Consider the following 27,253-nt stretch of genomic DNA (forward strand, 5'->3'; position numbering starts at 1 on the left):
GCAGAACCTGGAGTAACCCCAGAGCACCACCAATTTACATACACATACCCGCATGCACATGCGCTCTATGTTTTATCTTACAGTTCTACATCCTAACATAATGGTATCTGAAATTATTCTATTTTCAGGAAGGATCACAACCTGAGGTCTGAGACATTCTGAGGGACAAAATTCAACCTATAGCAATACACCTTCCGCTTAATGTTCACAGCACTATACTTTTTCTAGTCAGGATTTCTCTCAACCCCTTTCTCTTGGTCAGAGCAAATTTCCTTCATTACATATTTGGCAGCTCAAGATAATCACTGCTATTTAGGGGAAAATGAAAAGAATATATAAATATTGCTATTTTGGAACTTTTTATTTATTTATTTATTTTTTGGTTTTTGGGCCACACTCGGCAGTGCTCAGGGGTTACTCCTGGCTGTCTGCTCAGAAATAGCTCCTGGCAGGCACAGGGGACCATATGGGACACCGGGATTCGAACCAACCACCTTAGGTCCTGGATCGGCTGCTTGCAAGGCAAACGCTGCTGTGCTATCTCTCCGGGCCCTATTTTGGAACATTTTGTTACTAAAATAAAATTATTATTTTAACATTGGATCTCGTGGTGATTTAATTTTTTTAAAAATAACTATTTTGAATAAGACTGCAATTTCCCTTCAAGAAACAGTACTTTTTACATGTATATAAATTTTTAATTGAATTATCATGAGATACAGTTACAAAGTTGTCCTTACTGAGTTTCAGTCATACAATGTACGACACCTTTACTAGTGTATATTTCTCACCACCAATGTCCCCAGTTTCCCTCCTGCCCTCACCTTGCCCTCTCCCCTGCCTACCTCTGGACCAGATATATTTCTGCTCTTTTCCTCTCCTTTCCTCTACTCTCTTCTTTGACTCTCTTTCCTCTCTCTATATCTAGCTCTGTCTCTCTCGCTCTCTTTCTGTCTCTCTCCTTTTTAGACATTGTGGTTTGTAATATTGTTGATGGAGTATCATGGTTATCACTTTAGTTCCTTTCAGCACCCAGTTCTTTCAGCACCCAGAGTGATCATTTCCAACTATCACTATCCTAGTGGTCACTTCTCTGCTTTAACTACATTTCCCCTCTCTGTGACAAGCTTCCTACCATGGATTGGCTCTCCTGGCCCTTGTCTCTATTGAAATATTAACATATAATTTTTTATTTATATACCACAAATGAATACGGTCATTCTAGATCTATCCTTATCCTCACTCAATTTCACTCAGCATAATAATGAGTGCTTTTATCTATCTGCTCAGATTTTTTCCATATCTCCTAAGTATATGTAACTAATGTTTTATTTTCAATTTTTATATGAAAATTAATTTTCAGCCTCTATAATTACACAAGTCAATTATGTATATTATAAATTTATTTGGTATGTATACATACACATATGTACTTTTATATATGTATGTGTGTAAGTGACTCTTATTGGTTCTACTTTTCCTGAAGAAATTCATCAAATATATCAAATCTTAAATTAAAAGAACCAAGTCTTAGGGCCAGAGAGATAGTACAGCAAGTAGGGCAATTGATTTGATCTTCAGCATCCTATATGATTTCCCAAATCTGCCAGGAATAATTTATCAGCGCAGAGTCAGGAAAAATCCCTGATGCTGCTGGGTATGGCCCCAAAACCAAACCATACCAAAACAAACAAACATAAAAAGCCCTCTATTTTTCTGGAGACCCTTTCTAACATACCAAGTATTCTATTAAAAGCCTCACATTAGGGGCCGGAGATAGCATGGAGGTAGAGCATTTGCCTTGCATACAGAAGGACAGAGGTTCGAATCCTGCATCCCATATGGTCCCCAAGCCTGTCAGGAGCCATTTCTCAGCGTAGAGCCAGGAGTAACCCCTGAGCCCTGCCAGGTGTGACCCAAAAACCAAAAAAAAAAAAAAAAAAAGCCTTACATTAAACAGTATCACTCTTGTATTATTGTTTTGAAAAACTCCTTTTACCTTTTAAAATATACTAAAGGATACATAAGAAGACTAACAAATGGCCAAGGGCAAAGAGTCTGAAAACTAGTTTACAGAACTGAGCTTTACCATGGCTGGAGGAAAGGTAAGTTGAGGGAGAAAACATTCTGGAAAGTGCAATATACACTGTATATATAAAACAATGTCGTGAACATTGTCACAAATCAATGTATAAAATGTTATAGCAGTATAAAATGGGTGTTTTAATTTTTAATTTTGGTCTTGGGACCCACACCAAGCTATGCTAAGGGGTACTCCGCGGTCTGTGCTAAGGGAATTTAAATATGGGTTTGCTGCAATGTAAGGCAAGCACCTTACCTCCTAGAGTATCTCTATGGTAATTGGATATGTTGCTTATTTTAATTAGTTAAAGATATATGGTTTACACAGTTATTCAGAACTAAATTTTAGGTATATAATATTTCAACATCAGTTCTACCACCTGCTGCCATACTCCTTCATTCCCAACTCTCCCATGCCACCAAAATAAGAGAATCACTGACCTGTTTCCCCAGTACTTCTGCTTCTCATCTTTTTTCTTCTAGCCTTAATTTGTTTTCTTCTCTGTCCAGCTCTTACCATAAACTATGGGGCCAAAGGTAATCTAGGCATCCCCTCTTTACTACATAACATTCCCTCATCCAGTTATTCTATATACCACAAAAAAATGATCAGCTGGATGTGTTGCTTTAAGAAATAATTTTTAATATTTAGAAAGTTAAATATCAACATAGTTAATTCATATAAGCAAAAGTTACAAAAACTACTTCTGAAGAATGAAAAGGAGTAAGGTGGGGTGGAGAGAATAAATGACTATTCCATATAAGATTGCCACTGATTTATTAGAACAAATGAAATAATCAAGTAATTATTTCTATTCTACACAACTAAACTGAATTTTTCACGGTAATTACCAAAAAATAAGTAATAATTTACCAGTTACAAAAGACATACCTTATCATCCATAGAACTCCACTGGATTTTTTTACCCAAATGGGCCATCTGAGTTTCAGAAAGCTGTTTTCCACTTTTTTCTTGAGATACTGATTGTTGCCATGCATGACGAGTCACCTGAAACCAAAAGCAGATTTAATATACAGTAGTTACATAGTCACTATGATTAAAGTAATAAATAGTAACAGTCCTAGTAACTTAATCCTTCCTTAGTTGGGGAGTTTCTTTTCTGTTACCTTCAACTTTCCAATAAACCATTCTGTTTATTAAAAAAAAAAGCAAACAGCAGTAAACAAAACCTAAAATTTATATTTTATCTCAGTTTATAAAACAAGTAACATTTTAACTTCACAGCCATTACCTAAGTTATAATCATCCCTTAAATAAATGGTAACAGGGCCTTAAAATCATTCAGTTAGGACTCAACATACTTACCAAAAGTCCATAGATAATCCAGTTTAAAATAGGCATATAAATTGTAGATGATATGATATACTATATTTAGAAAATCCTAAAGGTCCCTTTGGGGATCTAATAAAATATAAAATCTCCATTCCAGAAACACACACACACACACACACACACACACACACACACACACACTTTGTATATAATACAGGCAACACTTGAATGGTAATTCCAAAACAATAAAAAAATCATTGTTTTGTGCAAATAAACTTGGAAAATATGCTTTTCAAATAAGCCAAGACCAGAAGAGTCAAAAAACCGTAACTTGAAATCTCCATCAGCAGACTGCTGTCCCCACCCTGCCAAAGATAGACCTTTGTGTATGCTGCCTCCATCACCCAGAATCACCATTCTCCTGTCCCTCTACAATCCACTTCAGGGACACCAATTTAATAGAATGGACAGCTAACAACAAGTTTTCTAAACCTCTGTCATTGTATTAATGACTTCATTGAAGATACAATAGTTTTCACAATGTACTTGCTACTATACTTTTACTTTTTTATTTTTATTTCTTTTTAATTTTAAACTTTCTTCTCTTCCTTTTGATTTTTCTTTTTCTTTTCAAATGTGTTACAGTATACTATATCAACTATGCAATGCATTTTTTAAATAAAGTAAAAAGAATGAAAATCCTAAAGACTACAAAAGATTCTAGAAACAATAGATTTGTATAGTACAGTGAGAAGTTACAAGATTAATATGCCAAAGTCCATAGTTTTCCTATAGGCAAAATAAAAGTAAAAGACACATATCCTCTGCTCATCAATTAGAAAGATTAATATCAAAATGGTAATACTACCCCCCAAAAATTGTACAGATTCAGAAGCATGCCATTTTTCAAAAAAGTAAGTAGATCAAACACTCCTGAAATCCATATGGAAACAATGACACCCCTTCACCCTTCACCAAATAATTAAAGCGATCCTTGAAAAAAAAAAAAAATAGATGGAAGGCATTTCTAACTTCAAACTATTTTACAAACTGGTAACAGCATTTAAATTAAATAAATTTAAAGCAGCATGGTATTAGAAAAAGACAGACCCGGGGCCAGAGAGATAGCACGGCGGAGTTTGCCTTGCAAGCAGCCGACTCAGGACCTAAGGTGGTTGGTTCAAATCCAGGTGTCCCATATGGTCCCCCATGCCTGCCAGGAGCTATTTCTGAGCAGATAGCCGGAGTAACCCCTGAGAACCGCCGGGTGTGCCCCCCCCCCAAAAAGAAAGAAAGAAAGAAAGAAAGAAAGAAAGAAAGAAAGAAAGAAAGAAAGAAAGAAAGAAAGAAAGAAAGAAAGAAAGAAAGAAAGAAAGAAAGAAAGAAAGAAAGAAAGAAAGAAAGAAAGAAAGAAAGAAAGAAAGAAAGAAAGAAAGAAAGAAAGAAAGAAAAAGGCAGACTCTCAGGTACATAATTGGTTAATCTATGACAGGGGTGGTGAATCGAGCCACAGGCAGCTCCCGGCTAAAATGAATCCGGCTCTTTGCCTCTTATTATTATTGTATACTGTTTATATATATATAATATATATATTATAATAATATATATATTATTGCATACTTATTGTATACTGTGGCTCTTTGCCAAGTTTGGATTTTGTTCTGCTGCTTCTGAGGAGGGACCTCAGAGGAGAGATCTCCGAGCACGGAGTCCCGCCATACCCCAGGCTGCATCCTCCCTCCCATCCCTCGGAAACAGCTGCACGGGCCAGTGAGCCGGGGGACCCGTGTGGCACATGTTGGGTCACATCTTGCCATTAGTTCTGAGTGTGGAGGACGCAGCACACCCTCACTATCACTGCAGGATTTTGACCCTCACTCAAAATGGCAAAATGCAATATGTGTTTAATAGATTATTGTTAAAATTATACGCTTTTGTGGGAGTATTTGTCTGTTTTGGCAGGTCACTGCGTGGTGTGGCCCTCTGACTCTCACAGTTTAAATTTTTGGCTCTTTGTGTCGAACCTGTTCGACACCCCTGATATGAATATGAAGTGGATCAAGAAAAGCTTCCTCAACAAGTGGTTACGGGAAAACTGGGTCAACTAGATGCCAGGGGGGAAAAGTTAATTGAGACCTCTTTTGAACACCATGCACAAAATATCAGACCTGAATATCAGATCTGAATCCATCAAGGACACAGAAGATGTAGGCAGAACTCTCCATAGCAATTAAGCTAAAGGCATCAGCAAGGATCAAACACCATTGACCCAACAAGTGAAAGCAAAGATAAAACAAATGGGACTACATTAAACAAGATGCATCTGCTGGCTGGAGTGGTAGCATAGTGGTAGGGCATTTGCCTTGTACTCAGCTGACCGAGGACAGATGCAGGTTTGATTCCGGCATCTCCTATGGTCCCCAGAGCCGGGAGCAATTTCTGAGCCCAGGACAATAGAACAAGAAGAAAAAAAAAAAAAAAAAAAAAAAACCAACCATACTATTCCATCTAGAAGAAAAACTAGAAGAGAGGAAACAGAAACTTCCTCAAAGAAGAAAGGCACAAGAGAAATGCGCTGCACCACTAATTATCAGAAAGATGCAAATCAAAACATCATCTTATCACAGAAGCACACATCAAAAACAAAACATAAAAGCACATGGGAAAACTCATGGAAAGCTCAGGGATTACCCCGGCAGTGTCCAGGGGATCACATGAATGCCAGGGTTAACTGCATATATGACAAACACTTAACACTATATTATCTTTTTAACCAAAAAAGTGTATGATTTTTAACAAACTTAAACCTTCATTTTTAATTACAAAATGACACAAGAAAAAGTAAAAAACTCCATAAATATGTGGAACTTAAGTAATACTCTTAGGAAACAAATGAGAAAAACACAAAGTTACAAAGGAAATTTGAAAATATTTTTACAAAAAAAAAAAATAAATAAAGATGACCGCCTTGCATGTAGCTCACCCAGATTCAATCCCTAGCACAACTATATGGTCCCCTGAGTTCATCAGGAGTGATCCCTGAACGGTCAAAAGTAAGCCCTGATCCCTGCAAGGTGAGGAAGGAAGGAAGAAAGGAAGGAAGGAGGGAAGGAGGGAGGGAGAGAGGGAGGGAGGGAGGGAGGGAGGGAGGGGAGGGGGGCAGGGGAGGGGGGCAGGGGAGGGGAGGAAGGAAGGAAGGAAGGAAGGAAGGAAGGAAGGAAGGAAGGAAGGAAGGAAGGAAGGAAGGAAGGAAGGAAAGGAAGGGAAGGAAGGGAGGAAGGAAGGAAGGAAGGAAGGAAGGAAGGAAGGAAGGAAGGAAGGAAGGAAGGAAGGAAGGAAGGAGGGAGGGAGGGAGGGAGGGAGGGAGGGAGGGAGGAAGGAAGGAAGGAAGGAAGGAAGGAAGGAAGGAAGGAAGGAAGGAAGGAAAGGAAGGAAGGAAAGGAAGGAAGGAAGGAAAGGAAGGAAGGAAGGAAAGGAAGGAAGGAAGGAAAGGAAGGAAGGAAGGAAAGGAAGGAAGGAAGGAAAGGAAGGAAGGAAAGGAAGGAAGGAAGGGAGGGAGGAAGAGTGGGAGGGAGGAAGGAATGGAGGGAGGGAGGAAGGAAGGAAGGAAGGAAGGAAGGAAGGAAGGAAGGAAGGAAGGAAGGAGTGAGGGAGGGAGGGGAGGGGGGCAGGGGAGGGGAGGGGAGGGGAGGGGGAGGGAGGGAAGGAAGGAAGGAAGGAAGGAAGGAAGGAAGGAAGGAAGGAAGGAAGGAAGGGAAGGAAGGAAGGAAAGGAAGGAAGGAAAGGAAGGAAGGAAAGGGAAGGGAAGGAAAGGAAGGAAGGAAGGAAGGAAGGAAGGAAGGAAGGAAGGAAGGAAGGAAGGAAGGAAGGAAGGAAGGAAGGAAGGAAGGAAGGAAGGAAAGGAAGGAAGGAAAGGAAGGAAGGAAAGGGAAGGGAAGGAAAGGAAGGAAGGAAGGAAGGAAGGAAGGAAGGAAGGAAGGAAGGAAGGAAGGAAGGAAGGAAGGAAGGAAGGAAGGAAGGAAGGAAGGAAGGAAGGAAGGAAGGAAGGAAGGAAGGAAGGAAGGAAGGAAGGAAGGAAGGAAGGAAGGAAGGAAGGAAGGAAGGAAGGAAGGAAGGAAGGAAGGAAGGAAGGAAGGAAGGAAGGAAGGAAGGAAGGGAGGGAGAGAGGGAGGGTGGGAGGGAAGGAAGGAAGGAAGGAAGGAAGGAAGGAAGGAAGGAAGGAAGGAAGTAAAAACACAAAACTTACAGAATGTGAGGCAAAAAAGGGAAGGGAGGGAGGAAGGGAGGAAGGGAGGGAGGGAGGAAGGAAGGAAGGAAGGAAGGAAGGAAGGAAGGAAGGAAGGAAGGAAGGAAGGAAGGAAGGAAGGAAGGAAGGAAGGAAGGAAAGGAAGGGAAGGAAAGGAAGGAAGGAAGGAAGGAAGGAAGGAAGGAAGGAAGGAAGGAAGGAAGGAAGGAAGGAAGGAAGGAAGGAAGGAAGGAAGGAAGGAAAAACACAAAACTTACAGAATGTGAGGCAAAAAAGGGAAGGGAGGGAGGAAGGGAGGAAGGGAGGGAGGGAGGGAGGGAGGATGGAAGGAAGGAAGGAAGGAAGGAAGGAAGGAAGGAAGGAAGGAAGGAAGGAAGGAAGGAAGGAAGGAAGGAAGGAAGGAAGGAAGGAAGGAAGGAAGGAAGGACACAAAACTTACAGAATGTGAGAGCAGAGAGGAGAAGAAATAGCATGGAGGTAAGGGCGTTTGCTTTGCATGCAAAAGATGGTGGTTCAAATCCTGTCATCCGAAATGGTCCCATGAGCCTGCCAGGAGCTATTTCTGAGCATAGAGCCAGGAGAGCCAGGAGTAACCCCCAAGCGCTACCAGGTGTGACCCAAAAATCAAAAACCAAAAAGAAAAAAAAAGAAACTTACAGAATGCAGCAAAAACAGTATTTAGCAGGAAGTTCATACTTGTAAGTTTGTTTATTAAAAGAGAAGATCTCAAGTCAACAACTTGCTTACACCTCAAAAAACTAAAACAGGGGCCAGAGCAGTGACACAGCAGTAGGGTGTTTGTCTTGCATGAGGCTGACCTAGGAAAGACCGTGTTTCAATCCCCTGGCATCCCATATGGTCCCCAAGCCAGGAGCAATTTCTGAGTGCATATCCAGGAACAACCCAAGCACCACTGGGCGTGGGCACCCCCCCCAAAAATAAAACAGAACAATAAACGTCCATGAAGAGCTAAAGCAATCCTTAGGGAAAAGAAAATGAGAAGCATCACTTTCCCCAACTTTTAAATTGTATTATAAAGCAATAGTCATTAAAATAGTATGGTATTAGAATAAAGACAGACCCTCAGATCAATAGAATAGACTTGAATATTCTGAGATGGACCCCCAGGTATACAATCAATTAATCTCAATTAAGCCTCTTCAACAAATGGTGTTGGGATTATAAACTACATGCAAAAAATGAACTCAGGGGGCCGGAAGTAAGGAGTTTGTCTTGCATGCAGAAGGACAGTGGTTCGAATCCCGGCATCCCATGTGGTCCCCTGAGCCTGCCAGGAGCGATTTTTGAGCGTAGAGCCAGGAGCAACCCCTGAGCGCTGCCAGGTGTGACCCAAAAAACAAACAAACAAAAAAAGAACTCAGGCCTCTCTTTAACATCATATACAAAGGTCAAATCAAAATGGATTAAAGACCTTAATATCAGACCTGAAACCATAGGTATAGAGGAAAATGTAGGCAAAACACTCCATGACAACGAGACTAAAGACATTTTCAAGGAGATGTCCAATGGTCCACTGCCCAAGCAAATTGGAATAAAGATAAACAAATGGGACTGCATTAAACTGAGAAGAAAACAGTGACTAGTATATAAATTCTATCCACGGAATAGGAGAAACTATCTACCCAATACCCATCTTTTTTTTTGCTTGTTTGTTTTGTTTTGTTTTTAGGACACACCCGTTTGACACTGAGGGGTTACTCCTGGCTATGCGCTCAGAAATCGCTCCTGGCTTGGGGGGACCATATGGGATGCCAGGGGATCGAACAGCGGTCTGTCCTACACTAGCGCTTGCAAGGCAGACACCTTACCTCTAGTGCCACCTCTCTGGCCCCCCAATACCCATCTTTTAAGGGACTAATATCTATGACGTACAAATTACTGATAGAACCTAATAAGAAAAAACCATCTTGGGCCGGAACAACAGAATAGCTGGTAGGGCGTTTGCCTTGCATGCAGCCAAACCAGGTTCAATCCCTGGCATCCCATGTGGTTTCCCAAGCCTGCCAGGGGTGACTGCTGAGTACAGAGCCAGGAGTAACCCTGAGTGCTGATGAGTATGGCCAAAAAACAAACAAAAAAAATCTAACTCCCATCCAAAAATGGGTAGAAGAAACAAACAGACATTTACTCAAAGAAGAAATACAGATGGTCAAAAGGCACATGAAAAATAGTTCCTCATCACTAATCATCAGTGAAACGCAAATCAAAACAATAAGATATCATCTCACGCTACAGAGACTCATACACATCATAAAGAGCAAGAACCATCAGTGCTGTCTTGGATATGGGAAGAAAGAGACTCTCATTCATTGCTGGTGGGAATGCCATCTAGTTCAGCCTTTCTGGAAAATAATATAGATATTCCTCAAAAAACTGGAGTTTGAGCTCCAATAGGATCTGCAATACCACTCCTAGGGAAATACCCTAGAAACACAAAAACACAATACAAAACTGCCTTCTGCACTCCTATGTTTATCACAGCACTATTTACAATTGCCAGGACCTGGAAACAGCCCAAGTGCTGAAGAAACTGGAACATCGACACAATGGAATACTATGCAGCCATTATAAAAATAAAGTCATAAAGTTTGCTTATACATAGATGGACATGGAGATTATTATGCTGAGTTCGCAGCTATCATCATCACTGCTGTCGTTCTCATACAAAGTGCAGAATATTGTGGGTTAAATAGTTCAGTGACATCCAGTTCAGTTCAGCCGTGACTGTGGACTGAGCTGAAGCACCGCCCCCTCCAGCAGAGGGCAGAAGATGACTGGAGACTACATGCATTGGATAATAGTGTGCGCAGACCGAATCTAATAACCTGTATGACCTGAGTATAAACTGAGTTTGTGTTTTTCCCGGTCTTGGCTTATACTCAAGTATATACAGTAAATGCTGTTTTTTTTTTTTTTAGACGGAGAGAGAGCTCAACAGATTGAATACATTCTTTCCATGTGGGAGGATCTCCAACACCACATATCCTTACCCCTTTTCTCCTCAGCCTCCACAGGTCCACTGAGTGTGGCCCAAAAATAAAAAATAAAGTTGCCTTTCTATTTTAATCAACAGACAACTAAATTCAACATTGTCTTTTAAAAATGCACTCAAAAAATAAAATTAGGGGCCAAGAACCATAAAGAGACAGTATAAGGGGTAAAGCAGTTGCTTTGCATACTGCAGAGAAGGTTTGATCATTAGCACCCCAAATGGTCTCCCAAACATTGAGTCAGGTATAAGCCCTGAGTACAGCCAAGTGTGGCCCCAAAAATCCTATAAATAAATGTTAAGCACTTTAACAGATAAGAGAATAAAGAAATTGTGTCATAGAACAGAGGGCAGGGCATCCAAAACAAAAACTGAAATTGTGATATATATATACACAAAGATATACTGATTCAACTTAAGAAAAGATTAAATTTGCTTGCTATTTTTATTGTTTTGGTGCCAAGAATTAAACCTGTGTCAGTCAATAGTAAGGCACATGAAACCTAACAGATATAGTATCACCCTAACCCTGAAATTTTGGGGGCTACCCCCAGTGATGCTCAGGGGAAGCATTTGTGGGAGCAGAATTGAACCCAGGTGGGCCTCATGAAAGGTAAATACCTTATTTACCCAGTAAAGAAGTATATTTATTATATTTACATATAATAAGTATATCCCCAGTACTGAAAACTAATAAAAAAAATTTCAATTTGCTGCAATCTGAATAGAATTGGATGGTCTATGTCAAGTGAAGTACATCAGAAAGTAAATGCGAAATACCAAATGTTCTCTCTCATATGTCCAGTATAAAGAAACAAAGAAAGAGATTAGACAATTCCCAGTGAAAACAGCCTGACACATATCAGAACTGGGAACTGAGGCGGGTAGGAAGAAGGGAGCATGGGAAAATGGTAGAAAGATTTTGAAACACTGGTGGAGAAATTGGTATAGTACTCTGTAACAATAAAATAAAGACTTCAATACTTTGTAAATAATAATACTTCAAATTTAAAAAATACTATGTATCATTATATATCAGTAATTCTATATCTTATCACTTTAAACTCTCATTAACTATCATTAGCAAAAAATTAATGTCAGTGAACTATTTTTGTTTTCAACATCCACATAAGTCTCAAAAAATGTGTGTGAATTATTTTTGGTTTTGGTTTCGAGCCACACTGCAGTGCTCAGGGATCGTTTCAGGTGTGCTAGTGGGAACTGAAGTGGAGGGGACCCATATAGAAAACTGGAGATAAAACAGAATTCAGCCTGCCCACTGTACTATCACTCTGGATCTGTTGTGTGTGAATTTTAACAACTTAATCTCATTATTGGTAGAACACTGCTACTTGTTTAGATAAAGTAATGAATTCACCAAAAGCTTATTGCAGCAACATTTTTGTCCAGCCTTACTGAATTTAACAAAAAAATGTTTACACAATGACATTTGCCTCACCAAATTTAGGGTGGTTTTATTACTGATGTAATTTTCTCTAAGTTAATAACATATTTTAAAACATAATATAATAAACCTTTAGGAAATTTACTTTCAAAGTTTGACCTTAATTTTATAAGTTCAATGAATTATATTTGGAACAATATTTAAAGCCCAAGTGAAGCCTCATCCCTCCATTCTTCCTAGGTAACTTGACCTTACCTGCAAGACCCCGCCCATTTCCTGGGAGGGGTCTTGGAAAAGGTAGATAAGGTACGGACCAGAGGGGATTAGGGCCTTTTGGTCTTTGGCCAGCATGGAGGTCAAAGAGAAGATGGCTGAAAGGAGTTAAGATGCAGGGCTAGCTAAGAATAGCTGAATGCTTAATTGGTTATGATATAGGCCACACATGTGGTGGATAGGGCATGAATAAAGTTGATGCTTCCTGATGCCTGTCTCTGGATGAGACTGATTCCGCCGTTCACCTAAACCTGGGACCCGCCAGCTGGATGGGGGTTGCAGAGCCACGTGGCCTGGGATGGCAGGGGGAAATCCCTCCATCCATCCACCTCTATCCAGCTCCATCGTTAATTATTTAACACTACACCCAACAATGAAAAGTCTTAGAAAGCCTACCTAGCAGAAATGATTCAGATGGTCAATTCAATCCCTGACCCATATCCACTTGCTGAGATCCCAGCAATGTCACTGGGATCTTCAGTGGCATGACAAAGTACTTCTGGAGCACCACAACCAAAAGTTGGCAAGCATTAAAACCCACTTATCTCCCTGGCCATCACAAGAAAAAGGGAGGGAAATCTGTTCGGGTTCACCAAGGTTTCTTAGCATCCAGTATAATGGCAAATGCTCAAAGAATTCAGTGCCTACTAACACTTTTATGGGAGTAGGGGGGAACTGGAGCCATATCAGGTGAAACTCCAGGTCATTTCCAGCAGTGCTTTACCAGGAAAATCAATTATTTTTGCTTACTGATCATAACATCCAGAACATCACAGTCGAAGAGAATTTGTGTGAAGCATAATTCTGAATCTTCGATGAAGATTAGGGTCAAGTGTTGCTATTGAATGCTAGGAAAGACAAGCGCTTAATTTTATTCAAACATAAAGCCCACACGTTAACTCCTGGAAGTTTTTTTCCTCTCTTTTCTATTGTCTTACTCTGCTGTTTCCCAGGCCAAGGTTTACATGTTGCCCTCAAAAGCCATCGCTTTGGCTTCTTTTCGTCCTCCTATTTCCTGCACAGAATAGCCAGTTAGCAAGGTCCTCTTAATTAATGACTTGAGAGCTGAACCATCCAATCACTTTTCCTTCCAGAGAAGGAACACATCACAAGCAATCCTTTTCAAGCATGACCTGCGGGGCGCCAACGATTCCAATCTGCTCTTAGGGGGAAGACCAAGAGACCAAGCAACTCAGAGGGGTTCGGACACCTGCAATTAAAGCACCTCCTCCCTGCCTAGCAACTGGGCCCAGCGGCGCCTCCCCGAGCACCTGGTCACCCCTAACGCCCAACCCCAAGGACCCACAAAAGGGGCCTGGGGTGGAACCAGCACAACAAGCAAGAAGGGTGTTTGTTTGCTTGCACTTAGCCAACCCGGGTTCGATTCCCGGCATCCCACAGGGATCCCCAAGCCTGCCTGGAACGATATCTGAGCACAGAACCTGGACTAACCCTGGAGGGCTGCCAGGTATGGCCCCCAAAACAACATAAAATGAAAGTGAAGACTTGCTGGCCTTGAAAGTTTTCTATTGAATGAGGCCCAAGCAATTTAGAGCCACGGGGAGGGGAGAGCATCAGCTTGCACGTGGCCGACCCGGGTTCGATCCCGGGCATCCCATAGGGTTCTCCAAGGTTGCCTGGAAGGAGGATATCAGAGAACAGAGAGCCTGGAGTAACTAACCCCTGAGAGCTTCCAGGTGTGGCCGCAAAACAACATAAAGTGAAGACTTGCTGGCCTTGAAAGTTTTCTATGAATTGGGCCTGAGCAATTGCACAGCGGGGAGGGGAGAGCATCTTGCTTGCACGCAGCTGACCGGGGGTTCGATCCCCCAAGTCCCATAGGGTCCCCCGAGCCTGCCAGGAGCGATTTCTGAGCGCAGAGCCAGGAGAAACAGTATATTCTGATAATATAATATATAATGCATGCATACAATATATAATGCATTCATATATTTTATAGTATATCATATACAATATAATATGTAAATATAATTTATAACATTATAATCATAATTGTATCATATACAATATTATAATGTTATGTGTAGTAGCCATTATTATATTATTGCATATGACATTCTATTATTGTATTACAATATGTTATTATATTACATTATCATATCGTGTTATATAATATAGAATTATATTCTATAATGTATTATGATCATGATATATTATATAACGTAATGATATAGATTTAATATATATTTACATGATACACGATATTATATAATTAGATATAATTATATATCATATCATATATCATATGATAATATGGTATAATAATGTAATATATGATGATAATAACCACGTTATATTTATGTACAATATATGTTATGTAAATATAGTATGGTAACATGATTATAATGTTGTGATCCTATGTGATATATATTTACATCTCATATGTATAAAATGTGTGATTATCATATTGTAATGATGCTATGATATAATCAAAGCAACACAAAGCGAGGTGATAAAATAATATGGTATAATGATGTAATATATGATAATAACCATGTTACATTTATCTCCAATATATGTTATGTAAATATATTATGGTAACATGATTATAATTTTGTGCTCCTATAATGTGCTGTATATTTGCATCTTATTTTTTTTTGCATCTTATATTTATAAAATGTGTGATTATGATATTGTAATGATGCTGTGACATAATCAAAGCAACACAAAGCGAGGAGGCGGGGGCCAGCAAGGCGCCCGAGAGCCCCGGGGCATCCCGACCCTGCCTGCGAGCATCCTCTGTCGGCCCCGCCGGCGGCTCACCTTGTGCGCGGGGCCGGGCTTGTCCCTGGGGGCCCTGGGCCTGGGCCCGGGCGGCGGCGGAGCGCGGTCGGGGCGGGCCTGCAGCCAGGCCCGGGCCTGCTCGTCGTCCTCCCCGTCGTCGCCGCCGTCGTCGTCCGAGCACTCGAGGCGGCGGCACTCCCGCAGGCAGCAGACGTCGGGGTCCGAGTCCCCGCCGCGCTCGTCCTCCACCTCCTCCACCACCACCACCTCGTCCTCCTCCAGGTCCTCGTCCCGCGCCGCCGCCTCCTCCCCCCGCTCCTCCTCCTCCGCCTCCGGCTCGTCGTCGTCCAGCTCGCCGGGCCACGGCAGGTCCTCGGGCTCCATGTCGGCGGCCGCGCTCCGGCCCCCCGGGGACGGGAGGGAGGGGCGGGGGAGGAGGAGGGACGCGGGGCCCCCCCACCGGCTTTGGCGGCCGCGCGCAGGCGCAGTGGTCTTCTCCGGCTAGTGCGCAGCGCGCCGCGCGCAGAGGGGCGGGGCGGAGCCTGAGCGCGCGCGTTGCTAGGGACGCCCCGCGGGCGGGAAAGCTTGGCTGGGAAGACAGACGCTTGGTGACCCGCCGCCTCCTCCTCCCGTCACCGGGCCCCGGCCCTTGCTCACAGTGCTGCTAATAATGCAAGCTCACAATAAACACAGGCTGTGCACACCCTCTCTAGGGACGGGGGGACTTGGTTCTGGGACTGCAGTAGGCCCAAATAACCTTGCCCGATTAGCATTTTTGTTGGTTTTTTGTTTGTTTGTTTTTGTGCCATAGTCAAAAAAAAAACTCAACACTTGGGGCTGCAAAGATAGCATGGATTCCAGGTACGGCGTGTTTGCCTTGCATGCTGGAGGACGATGGTTCGAATTCCATGTGGCATCCCATATGGTCTCTCTGAGCCTACCCGGAGAGATTTCTGAATCTTTGAATGTAGAGCCTGGAGTAAACCCCTGAGCGCTGCCAGGTGTGACCCAAAACCAAAAAAAAAAAAAAAAAACCCTCAAGATTTAACACCTAACTCTGTGCTCAGGGATCACTCGATTGGCTCAGGGGACCACAGGGGGTTCTAGGAATCAAAATAGGGTATGTGGCATTCAACACAAGTGCCTGAACCCCAAGGAAGGATCAGACCTCAGACCTAGCCCTGAGCATCACCCAATTTTGCAAATCATCTTTTCTTTCTTGTTTTGTTTTTTCCTTCAGATTGAGTGCCTACTTTCCGAAGGGAATGTATGGTGAGCATCAAACCCTAACAATGGAAAAGTGTCCAGGGTGGTAGGTAGGGAGAGGCGTTAAATGAGAATTTGGCACAGGGACCAGAAAGATGAGCATTTGGAATCCTGACATAAAATTGTTCCTGAGTCTCTTATCAGTCGGAAGCTATAGCATGAATGAATTAAAGAGATGACCAGCGTGGAGGGCTTCATGATAGTTTTTAATCGTTCGTTATTGTGTTGAAAAATTTGACTCCAAAAGTAATTTACCCCCAAGTAATGTACTTAGTTAATGGAAAGTTCATCTCTGCTCTCCTGTAAATTCAAGAATTGCTCTGCCACAAACCATTCAGCCATTAAAGGATGAATAAACAAATATTTATGCTGATAATGCATGGATTTGGAATTGATTAATGACTTTAAAACAAAGATCTCCTGACCCTTCAAAGACCCTTGATAAAATGACTGACAGTTTACAAAATCTCGAGATGCTTTGCTCTAGCCTAAGGAAATTGCTATATTCAAAGTAGAGTCCAGCAAAAATTCTTATTGGTATTATGTAACTAACAGCAGACTAGCCAGAGAGATGATACAGGGGTTCAAGTACTTGTGTTGAATACCACATACTCTACCAGGGGTCCTCAAACTTTTTAAACAAGGGGCCAGTTCACTGTCCTTCAGACTGTTGGAGGGCCAGATTATAGTAAAAACAAAAATTATGAACAAACTTCTATGCACACTGCATATATCTTATTTAGAAGTGAAGAAACAAAATGGGAATAAATACAATATGTGGCCCACGGACCTCACATAATGAGGACCATTGTCTCTACTTTGATTCCCAGCACCCCCTGTGGTCCCCTAAGCCTATCCGGTGATCCCTGAGCACAGAGCCAGGAGATAAGTCCTGAATTTTTTTGATATGACACAAAAACAAACAACAAAAATGATAATTTGGCAAATGATACTGAACCAACATTGGTGGGCTAATTTTAAAAGTATTGCCAAAAAATAGATGTCAGACCTGCCAATGATTTATCCTGCTAAAATAAGAAAGATAAAACATGAACTAGAACCCAAAGCCTCGAGACTCATCTGTACATCTTTTTTTTGTTTGTTTGTTTGTTTTGGGGGGGGGCCACACCCGGCGGTGCTCAGGGGTTCCTCCTGGCTGTCTGCGCCACCTCACCAGCCCCTCTTTCCATTTTTTTAGAGAAATGCTATCAATTCATTCTAGGACCCACATATCATCTCCTTCTAAGTTAAAATAGAATATCTTTTTTGGGGGGAGGTCACACCCGGCAGCACTCAGGGGTTATTCCTGGCTCTATACTCAGAAATCACTCCTGGCAGGCTCAGGGGACCACGTGGGATGCTGGGATTCAAACTACCATCCTTCTGCATGCAAGGCAAATGCCCTACCTCCATGCTATCTCTTCGGCCCTAAAATAGAATATCTTATGTATTTGTGTGTGTAAAGAACCTCAGTCGAAAAGACCTTAGCAGGTACTATTATTAATAACTAAGAGTGATAAAACTCCAAGGTATAGGGGCCTGAGAGATAGCATGGAGGTAGGGAGTTTGCCTTGCATGCAGAAGGATGGTGGTTCAAATCACCACTACTTCTATGCTATTTCTGAGCATAGAGCCAGGAGTAACCCTGGGCACTGCCGGGTGTGACCCAAGAAGCAAAAATTAAAAACAAAAACAAACCCTCCATGGTATAGGGCCTTAGATTAATGTTAATTAATGCATGTCAATAAAAATGCATGCATTTTTTTTTCTCTTAGCTATTGGATATCCATTTTATTGGAAGAACTCAGGATAAAGACTCTTGGAAATTCTATAGATATGGACAGCTTAATGCCATTACTTTTCTGATTTTAAGCATCCTTTACCATTAACCTGTCCTGTTGTGATTTTATGAACTGACTCAGTTACTTCTCATTATGAGTTTCCTCATCTTCATACTGCTGCTTTTGACTCCATCCATTCTTCTGTCGTTTAATAAAAACAATATTGAGCCGAGGGCTTAATGGTAAGGCATTTGCCCTGCATATTTGAGAGCCTGAGTTTGATTGCTAGCATAGACAAAGTGGGGGGAAAAAGAAGAAAAGAGTATAAATATTGGTGTGTTTTCTTTTCAAAAAATGGAAAGGAGAAATAGTATTTTTATGTTCTTAATTCTACTGACTGTTGGAAAAATTTAACCTGCATGTTTAAACTCTTCATAGGTAGATTTTCGTCTATAGGTAGGTCCCTTCTGATATTTACCCGTTTCTTACAATCCCAAACTCCAGTCTTAAAAATAAATAAATAACAGGACCTTGGCTGAATGCATACTTTGTATACAGAAGTCCAGATTCCATCCCCGGCACTGAACAATCCTTGAATTTCTATAGTGACAGACATCCAAGCATAGAACCAGGTAGAGTCCCCCTCTCCCTCCCCCCGCCAGCCAAAAAAGATTGGGTCTTGGTATGTGAGCACCACAATCAGGTGTGCAACCCCTGGAGGCGCTACAACTAAATATGCAAGCCCCATAATCTGGCATATGTACAAAAAAATATTGGAGCTTGACAATAAAACATCTCTCTGAAGTCATTGCAACCTTACCAGAAAAATCTATCCCTTTGGGAAAGGCAACTGATATTAGAGACATTCTTACTACAGTATCAAAATGTTCTGTTCAATAACAGATCAACTCCTTGGAAATCTACTTTACTTAATTCAAGAACATTGCCCATATTGAAAGATAAAATATTGGCTTGCTCCTGGTATGCTGCAAAATTACTACTTCTTTTAAGAAAATTAGACTTACATATCCAGTCACATACAATGTTCTGTGGACTAAAGTGAATTTGTTAAAGGCTCTTACATTTTAAAATTATCACCTCTTGAGAGGAATAATACCCAGAAACCAACAAAATGAAACGAGCATAAACTTACACTACATGGTATAATTCCCAGGTAAAATAACTGACTTTTTCTACATGCATACTCTCTGAATGAATTCCCAAAACTCAAAAAAAGATGGTCCAAAATTTATCTATGATAGTAGTCAATGTCATAAATAATATCAACTTCTGTTTTATACTTATTAAGCTTTTTAATTATATAAGCTCAGCAAGGGTTTTGTTGTTGTTGTTGTTGTTGTTGTTGTTTTGGTGCCATACCTGACCCTACTCAGGGTTTAATCCTGACTCTAATCAGAGATCATTCCTGGCAGCTTCAGGGGACCATAGATGGTGCCAGGGATGAAATCCAGGTTGGCTGCATATAAGGCAAAACACCTTGCTAGCTGATCCTATCGCTTCAGTTTTTAGATAGCCTTTTATTTCCTCTTATTCCCTAAGGAATTTGTGTTTAGTGAGCATTATTGCTGTGTCTGTGTACTTCTGAAAATGCAGAATACGACTAAGCTAAAAGGAAAAAGTACCTGACTCTAAAACATATTCCTCTTAATTCTGGGGCATTGACAAAGTTCTATAATCAAGGCTTTTGGCTTTGAAACTGAAAATGATTGCTCATTTTATCTCCAGTAATTGCTTTTTCTAATAGTTGGTCACTGTGACCTGCCTAGATGTCATTAATATTGTCAGCCATTGTAACAAATGAATTAGGTACTAATTCTATAGCAGGAATAGAAGAAGACAATAATTCTGTTCCAACTACAGACTCCATTACCTGCAGAATCTCAGCAGCAGTGAAAAAAAAATACCATGAACTAATAACATGTGACCTGACTTTGTCTACCCTTCACCAAAAAAAGGAGGGGACTAAGAAAATATTTTGAATTTAGTAACTGATCTCAACACTAATAACTAAATCTAACCATTATTAGGAGGTGAACTGGATTCACAGCTATGCTGTGATATTGGAGATTAGGTGGATGGGTTTTAGCAGTGTTCAAAAGTTACTCCTAGCTCTGTGCTCAGGGGTCACATTTGGTGGCACTTGTGACTAAACTGGGGTCAGCCACATGCAAGGCAAATGTCTGAAGCATTGTACTACTTCCAGTCCCTGAGATATGTTCTTGTTTTATATGAGCAGTCTCACAGAACACCAGCATCACTCAGGTACTCTAAGATAAAGGGAGACATGAGACAAGACTTCATAATCTTGTCTAAGAACAAGAAAAATACAACGTTATAATGCAATCTGTAAATATCTTTCTCTTCTAACAATTTTGAGCTACTTCTGGCTCTTTACCAAGTATAGATCCAGCATCATTCAATTCTTCTCTTCCTTTAGATTAATGGAGATAATTATAGAATTGCCCCCTTGGGTCTGCAGAAATAGCTCAGAGGGATGGAGTATATGCCTAGCATGAGCAGGGTTAAATCTGGGTTAAATCCAGATATTCCATGGCCTCTGAGCACCACCGAATGTGGCTATGGTGGCCTCCAGAACCACTGGGAGACCAAAATTCAAAACAGAACCAAATGACCCCCGCATTTCTTACTTCAATCATTTCGGAACAAATCTCTGCTTCTTTGGCAGGTTTTGTTCTTTTATTTAGGGGTCACACTCTTTAGTGCCCAGGAGTTACTCCTGGCAGTGTTCAGAAGCTTCTCCTAGTATGTTGCTATTAGGGGTTGCTCCTCACAGTGTCTGGAAGACCATGCACAGATGAGCATGCAGTACCTATCAAACACTCTATGTCATGTATAGCAGGCACACTAGCTCTTTAAGCGATCTTCTAGGTCTTAAAGTCCTCCTTCTCCCAAGTCATCTAACACAAAATTCAAATCCTGCAAATTTTAACAATATCCTTTTCCTGAGATACTCCATTATTCTTCTCATGGTTCTTGATGCTTGATGCATGGAGCATTTTCCCCCTTGTATGAAATAATAAAATCCAAGTTTGTTAACCATATGTGTGTTCTTAGTGATCATTTACTGGAAAACATTGACATATTAATCTAAAAGAAATATGTATGTTTTGTGCCAGTTTTAAATCTATTGAATGGGATGCATTCCCAGTTACTAGAATTCTGGTTTCTTCTCTGAAGCACAATATTTTACGTATCAACTATTTTATTTTTATGGGGAAAGAAGGTGAATTTGAGCCACACCCAATTAGTGCTCAGAGAAATTTTCTGGCTTTATGCTCAAGACTCACTCCTGGCGGTGCTAGGTACTAAACCACGGTTATGCAAGGCAAGATTTAGTGAGTGCTTTCTAGGTTCAAAGTAAGTGCTAGAAAATAGAAATTAACCTCATGGTACTAATTGGGGTGGGGGGGAAGTTGGGTGGTTTGGGCTTTTTTTTTTTTTTCCACACCTGGCATCGCTCAGGGGTTACTCCTGGCTCTATGCTCAGAAATTGCTCCTGGCAGGCTTGGAGAACCATATGGGATGCTAGGAATCGAACCCAGGTCCATCCTGGGTCAGCTGCATGCAAGGCAAATGCCCTACCATTGTGCTATCACTCCAGCCCCATGGTACCAATCTGTATGAGGGCAAGCAAGTGTACCTATTGGTCCTTTCTTCTAGAAGTAATTTTGGTTGCTGATGTTGAAGAGGGTGCTGCCATAGAACATAGGGAAGGCACTAAATTTTCTTTCCTGGAAGCACAGAGAATCCTGGTCACCCAATGTAGTGGATACAACCCATGTCTTAGCATTCAGAGTCTTTTGATTGTCATTTCCCTGTTGCTATAACTTTAGGGAGCTCATATATAAATTCTAACTATCTTATTTTTCTGAAAGAAAAAATTAAGCAAGGATTATGATCAGCAGAAGCAGAGAGTTTTAAGCACCAAAAGAGAATGGTGGATATCTGTACCCAGTGCTGCCTTAGCCCTAACCTCCATCTTCCATCATAGTCACCTTTCATCATGCTTGAAATGTTACAGAAGAAACACATAGATGGAAGTTCTGGAGCCATCAAAATCCACATGAGCGCGCGCACACACACTGTTTTGTTTTGTTTTCATTTTTGTTTTGCAGTCTGGAAAAGAAACCTAGGGCCTCACATGCATAACCTGCACTCTACCAATAGGAAATAGCCCTAGCCCCGTACAGACTGTTATCATCCACAAGTTGTCAGACACCAGCTCTCAGAGTACTATACAACTGTTGTTTATAGATAAATACATAGGTGTGTCTCTGAATAATATGCTTACCTAGCATATTACTTAAGATTAAAGTCCTAGCTTGAAATGTTAAGTGTAAATTACAAACATATTTATATTGTGCATACATATGTTGCACTCAGAAGGAAAAAAATTACCATTATCAGTAATAGTAATACTAAAGAATGGAAAAGGATGGAGATCAAATGCCACAGTGCATATCAGGCAAGAGCAGAAGTCATTGAAGAGCCTGGGGGTCCAGAGATTAAACTGAGGCCAGATCTGGATGAGGTCAGTGTATGACTGTGAACAACTAGAGTAAGATAGTGCTGCCTACCATTCGTATGACAGTTTGGTTGCTTAGGGCAGCCAAGTGGCAGACTGAAACTCCTAGACAAGACATATCTAGAAGTAGGTCTGACATTCATCTGGTGTGCATAGGACAAACATAATGATGGTTAAAATACTGGTCCATCTTTATTCATTGGTTATTAGCCAAAGTCCCAAGCACATTTCCTTCTTTACCCTCTTTACCTTCTGCTACCCCCAATTTACCTCCATAAGATCCAAAAATTAAAGGATGAATACCTGTTTTAGTTTAAGCCATTGGTTTGATTTGTTTATGTCTGCCACTCCAATTATTACCAGGAGAAGAACAGGAGAGATAAGGCACTATTTTTTATTTCATTATTTATTTCCCACAGTTACAAAGTTATTCATGATTTTCAATTATACAATGTGCAACACTTGACCAGTACACATTTCCTGCCACGAATGTTCCCAGTTTCTCTCCTGCCCTCCCCTGCCTAACTCTCCCTCTCTTTCTTCTTTCTTCTTTCTTTCTTTCTTTCTTTCTTTCTTTCTTTCTTTCTTTCTTTCTTTCTTTCTTTCTTTCTTTCTTTCTTTCTTTCTTTCTTTCTTTCTTTCTTTCTTTCTTTCTTTCCTTCCTTCCTTCCTTCTTTCTTTCTTTCTTTCTTTCTTTCTTTCTTTCTTTCTTTCTTTCTTTCTTTCTTTCTCTCTTTCTTTCTTTCTCTCTTTTTCTCTCTCTCTCTCTTTTCCCAAAAGACACGGTGACTTGCAGTATTGTTATTATCATACCTCTCACTTTATCTCCTTTCAGCACCCACTTCTTGTCCAGAGTGATCATTACAAACTATCACTGACATAGTGGTCTCTTCAATAAAGCACTATTTTGAGGAAGGATCAGAACTACTGGATCGGGAAATGATGAGTAATCTGTATTTAACTGAAGCCAGAGCTAGTCAAGTTTTAATTTTATAAATAAAATGATCTTAAGACTATCCAGCTTAGGGCCATATATGGCTGACCAGGTTCTATCCCCAACATCCCATATGGTCCCTCAAGCAGCACCAGGGGTATTTCTCAATGAAAAACCAGGAGTAAAATTGGCTGTGGTCCAAAAACCAATAACCAATATATAAATATACACACTACAACACACACACACACAGCTTCACAACTTGCTGGACCTGAACTAACGGAGAAAAAGGGAGAAATCTCTGGAAATCCTTAAATCAGATCATTCTCAGCAAGCAGACTAGCATATCAGTAGGAGGAAATCATCAATCTGAGCTTAGTAGGAAGCCTACTAGGATAAAACAGTGGCGAAATGGGGAGGCACTTAGTACTGCAGAGCAGATGGAGTTCTCCCACCAAAAGATCTCCTTTTCAACATACCCCTTTGCAGGTTCAACTTTTAATTTCAAAATTGGGAAAGGGGAATAAAATGCTAAACCAAATCACAGTAGATAGCTTGGTTAAAGCTCAGCTTTTGACATTACATCTGTTTTCAGTACTATCTTTTAGTACTAAATAAAATCTAGTCTTAAGTATGATCTTCGAAAAAGTGATGTGGCTTCTCCCCAACAACCTCCAGTTTAAAGTTCTTACTCACAACTGACTCCAACTCTGCCCTCCACACTAGACCTTGAGCCCATATGCCTGCTGTTTCCACTGCCTGAGATACTCAGATCTCTGCTCACCTGATAGAGACCTTCTCTAATTACCCAATGCACCCATACAATTATCCATACTTTTTATTGCATAGTTTATTTTTATTTTTATTTATTTGGTTTTTGGGCCACACCCGGCGTGCTCAGGGGTTACTCCTGGCTGTCTGCTCAGAAATAACTCCTGGCAGGCACAGGGGACCATCTGGGACACCGGGATTCGAACCAACCACCTTTGGTCCTGGATCGGCTGCTTGCAAGGCAAACGCCGCTGTGCTATCTCTCTGGGCCCTTTATTTTTATTATTATTATTATTATTATTATTATTATTATTATTATTATATGTTTTTGGTTTGGGGCCACACCCATGACACTCAGGGGTTACTCCTAGCTATGTGCTCAAAAATTGCTCCTGTATGGGGAACCATACAGGACACCAGGGGATTGAACCACAGTCTGTCCTAAGTTAGCACATGCAAGACAAACACCCTACCACTGCGCTATTGCTCCAGCCCTTATTGTTTATCATTATTTTTTTTTTGGTTTTTCGAGCCACACCCGTTTGATGCTCAGGGGTTACTCCTGTCTAAGCACTCAGAAATTGCCCCTGGCTTGGGGGGACCATATGAGATGCCAGGGGATCGAATCACGGTCCTTCCTTGGCTAGTGCTTGCAAGGCAGACACCTTACCTCTAGTGCCACCTTGCCGGCCCCTATTATTTTTTTAGGTTAAATCCAGTAGTGCTCAGTGACTGTTTCATGCTCAGGGTTCAAAGGACATGAGTTGCCAGAGACTGAACCTTGGACTCAAATATGTAAAGCATGCTTTTCTAGGCCTCTGAGCAATCTCCCTTGCCTCTGTTTTTCTTTTTTCTTTGCTTTTTTTGTTTTTTGTTTTTTGTTTGTTTGTTATTTGATTTTGGGTCACACCCAGCAGTGCTCAGGGATTACTTCTGGCTCTGTGCTCAGAAATCTCTCCTGGCAGTCACAGGGGACCATATGGGATACCAAGATTCGAACCACAATCCCTCTTGGATCTGCTGCTCACAAATCAAATGCCCTACCTCTGTGCTAACTCTCTGGCCCCATCTCTGTTTTTCTTTTGAATGTTTATCACCACCCAAAATCTATTGTCCTTCTCCTCCAAAACATAAACTATATAAAAAGAGATTTTATCTCTTTTTGGGGGTGCCACACCTGGTGACACTCAGGGGTTGATTACTCCTGACTATGCACTCAGAAATTGCTCCTGAGTTGGGGGACCAGATGGGACGCTGGGTGATCAAACCACAGTCCGTCCTAGATTAGTGCACGCAAGGCAAACACCCTACCGCTTATGCCACCACCACTCTGGCCCTGAGATTTTATCTTTTTTTTTTTTTTTTTTTTTTTTTTGGTTTTTGGGTCACACCCGGTGGTGCTCAGGGGTTACTTCTGGCTGTCTGCTCAGAAATAGCTCCTGGCAGGCACGGGGGACATCGGGATTCGAACCAACCACCTTTGGTCCTGGATCGGCTGCTTGCAAGGCAAACGCCGCTGTGCTATCTTATCTTTTTATTTTATTTTTTGCATAATGCTGTCTAAAATGGTACCTGGTGTATAAGAAGGGTGCTGGGTGAATACTGTTGAATGGAATAAATGAAGCTTGGATTCAATTGACTGGATTCTGAATAAAACTTCAGAATAAATTTGGCTCCCTGCATCCCAATGGTGACATGCATGGAACCCAGGGCTTCATGAAGTGTTCTACTACTGTAGCTGAACCACGTCCTGAGCAGAATAAATTTAGAATCACTGAATCTTATAAAGATGTCTATCTAAAAGGGCTGGAGATGCTTGATCTTGAAGCACATGTTCTCACTTGAATGTGTGTCTCACTTGCTTGTTTCTGTGCTTCTTTGCTTACATATTTCCACTCTAGAGAAAGAAGCCTCTGTTCTCTCTTGAGCATGTTTTACTCTTTATCTTCCCTCACATCTTTCTTTTTTTTGGAGGGGGTTATTTTTTGGGTCACACCTGGCAGCGCTCAGGAGTCACTCCTGGCTTTACACTCAGAAATTGCTCCTGGCACGCTCAGGGGACCATATGGGATGCTGGGATGCAAACCACCGTCCTTCTGCATGCAGGGAAACACCCTACCTCCATGTTATCTTTCCGGTCCCACCCCTCACATCTTTCTAAATAAATTTCAATAAAAACTATCTTTCCTCATACAACAAGGAGGGTGGAAGTGTTCAACCACAGTCAAACAGTTGTGCATGACATCTTTCAACAACATTACTGTAAACTACAGTGTCAAAAGTTATAGAAACAATAAAAAAAAGTGCTTCTCATACTGGAAGGCTGGTTGTGAAGGAGAGGAAAATGGGTGATCCTTATGGAGGGAAGTAGATGCTGGTGAAGGGATTGGTGTTAAAATATTTTATTTCTGGGCCCGGAGAGATAGCACATCAGCATTTGCCTTGCAAGCAGCTGATCCAGGACCTAAGGTAGATGGTTCGAATCCCGGTGTCCCATATGGTCCCCCGTGCCTGCCAGGAGCTATTTCTGAGCAGACAGCCAGGAGTAACCCCTGAGCACCGCCAGGTGTGACCCAAAAACCAATATATATATATATATATATATATATATATATATATATATATATATATATATATATATATATATATATATATATATATATATATTGTATTTCTGAAACCTAATCTTAAATAATTTTGTAATCCATGGATGAAATAATTAAAAATAATAGTTTTGGTTTTTTTTTTACCTATCTTGCTCTACCAAAACTAAAATAAAAGGCTGGAGAGATAGTTCAACAAGCTGTTGCACTTGCTTTGTATGCAGGAGGCTCAAATTCGACCCATGGCATCACATTGTTCCCTGAGCACTGCCAGGA

The 27,253-nt window shown here is 41.1% G+C and overlaps 1 protein-coding gene across 1 annotated transcript in view; it reads right to left on the minus strand.

Annotated features, from left to right (window-relative positions):
- The window catches only part of ALMS1 (ALMS1 centrosome and basal body associated protein), a 135,269-nt gene extending 119,830 nt beyond the window's left edge, over nt 1-15,439 (minus strand). Inside the window, 2 exon segments of the mRNA XM_049784566.1 lie at nt 2,975-3,091; nt 15,095-15,439. Coding sequence (XP_049640523.1) covers nt 2,975-3,091; nt 15,095-15,439 — 462 coding nt within the window.
- Between the last annotated feature and the right edge of the window lie 11,814 nt (nt 15,440-27,253).

This window comes from Suncus etruscus, chromosome 12 (genome assembly GCF_024139225.1).
Source record: "Suncus etruscus isolate mSunEtr1 chromosome 12, mSunEtr1.pri.cur, whole genome shotgun sequence".
NCBI lineage: Eukaryota > Metazoa > Chordata > Mammalia > Eulipotyphla > Soricidae > Suncus > Suncus etruscus.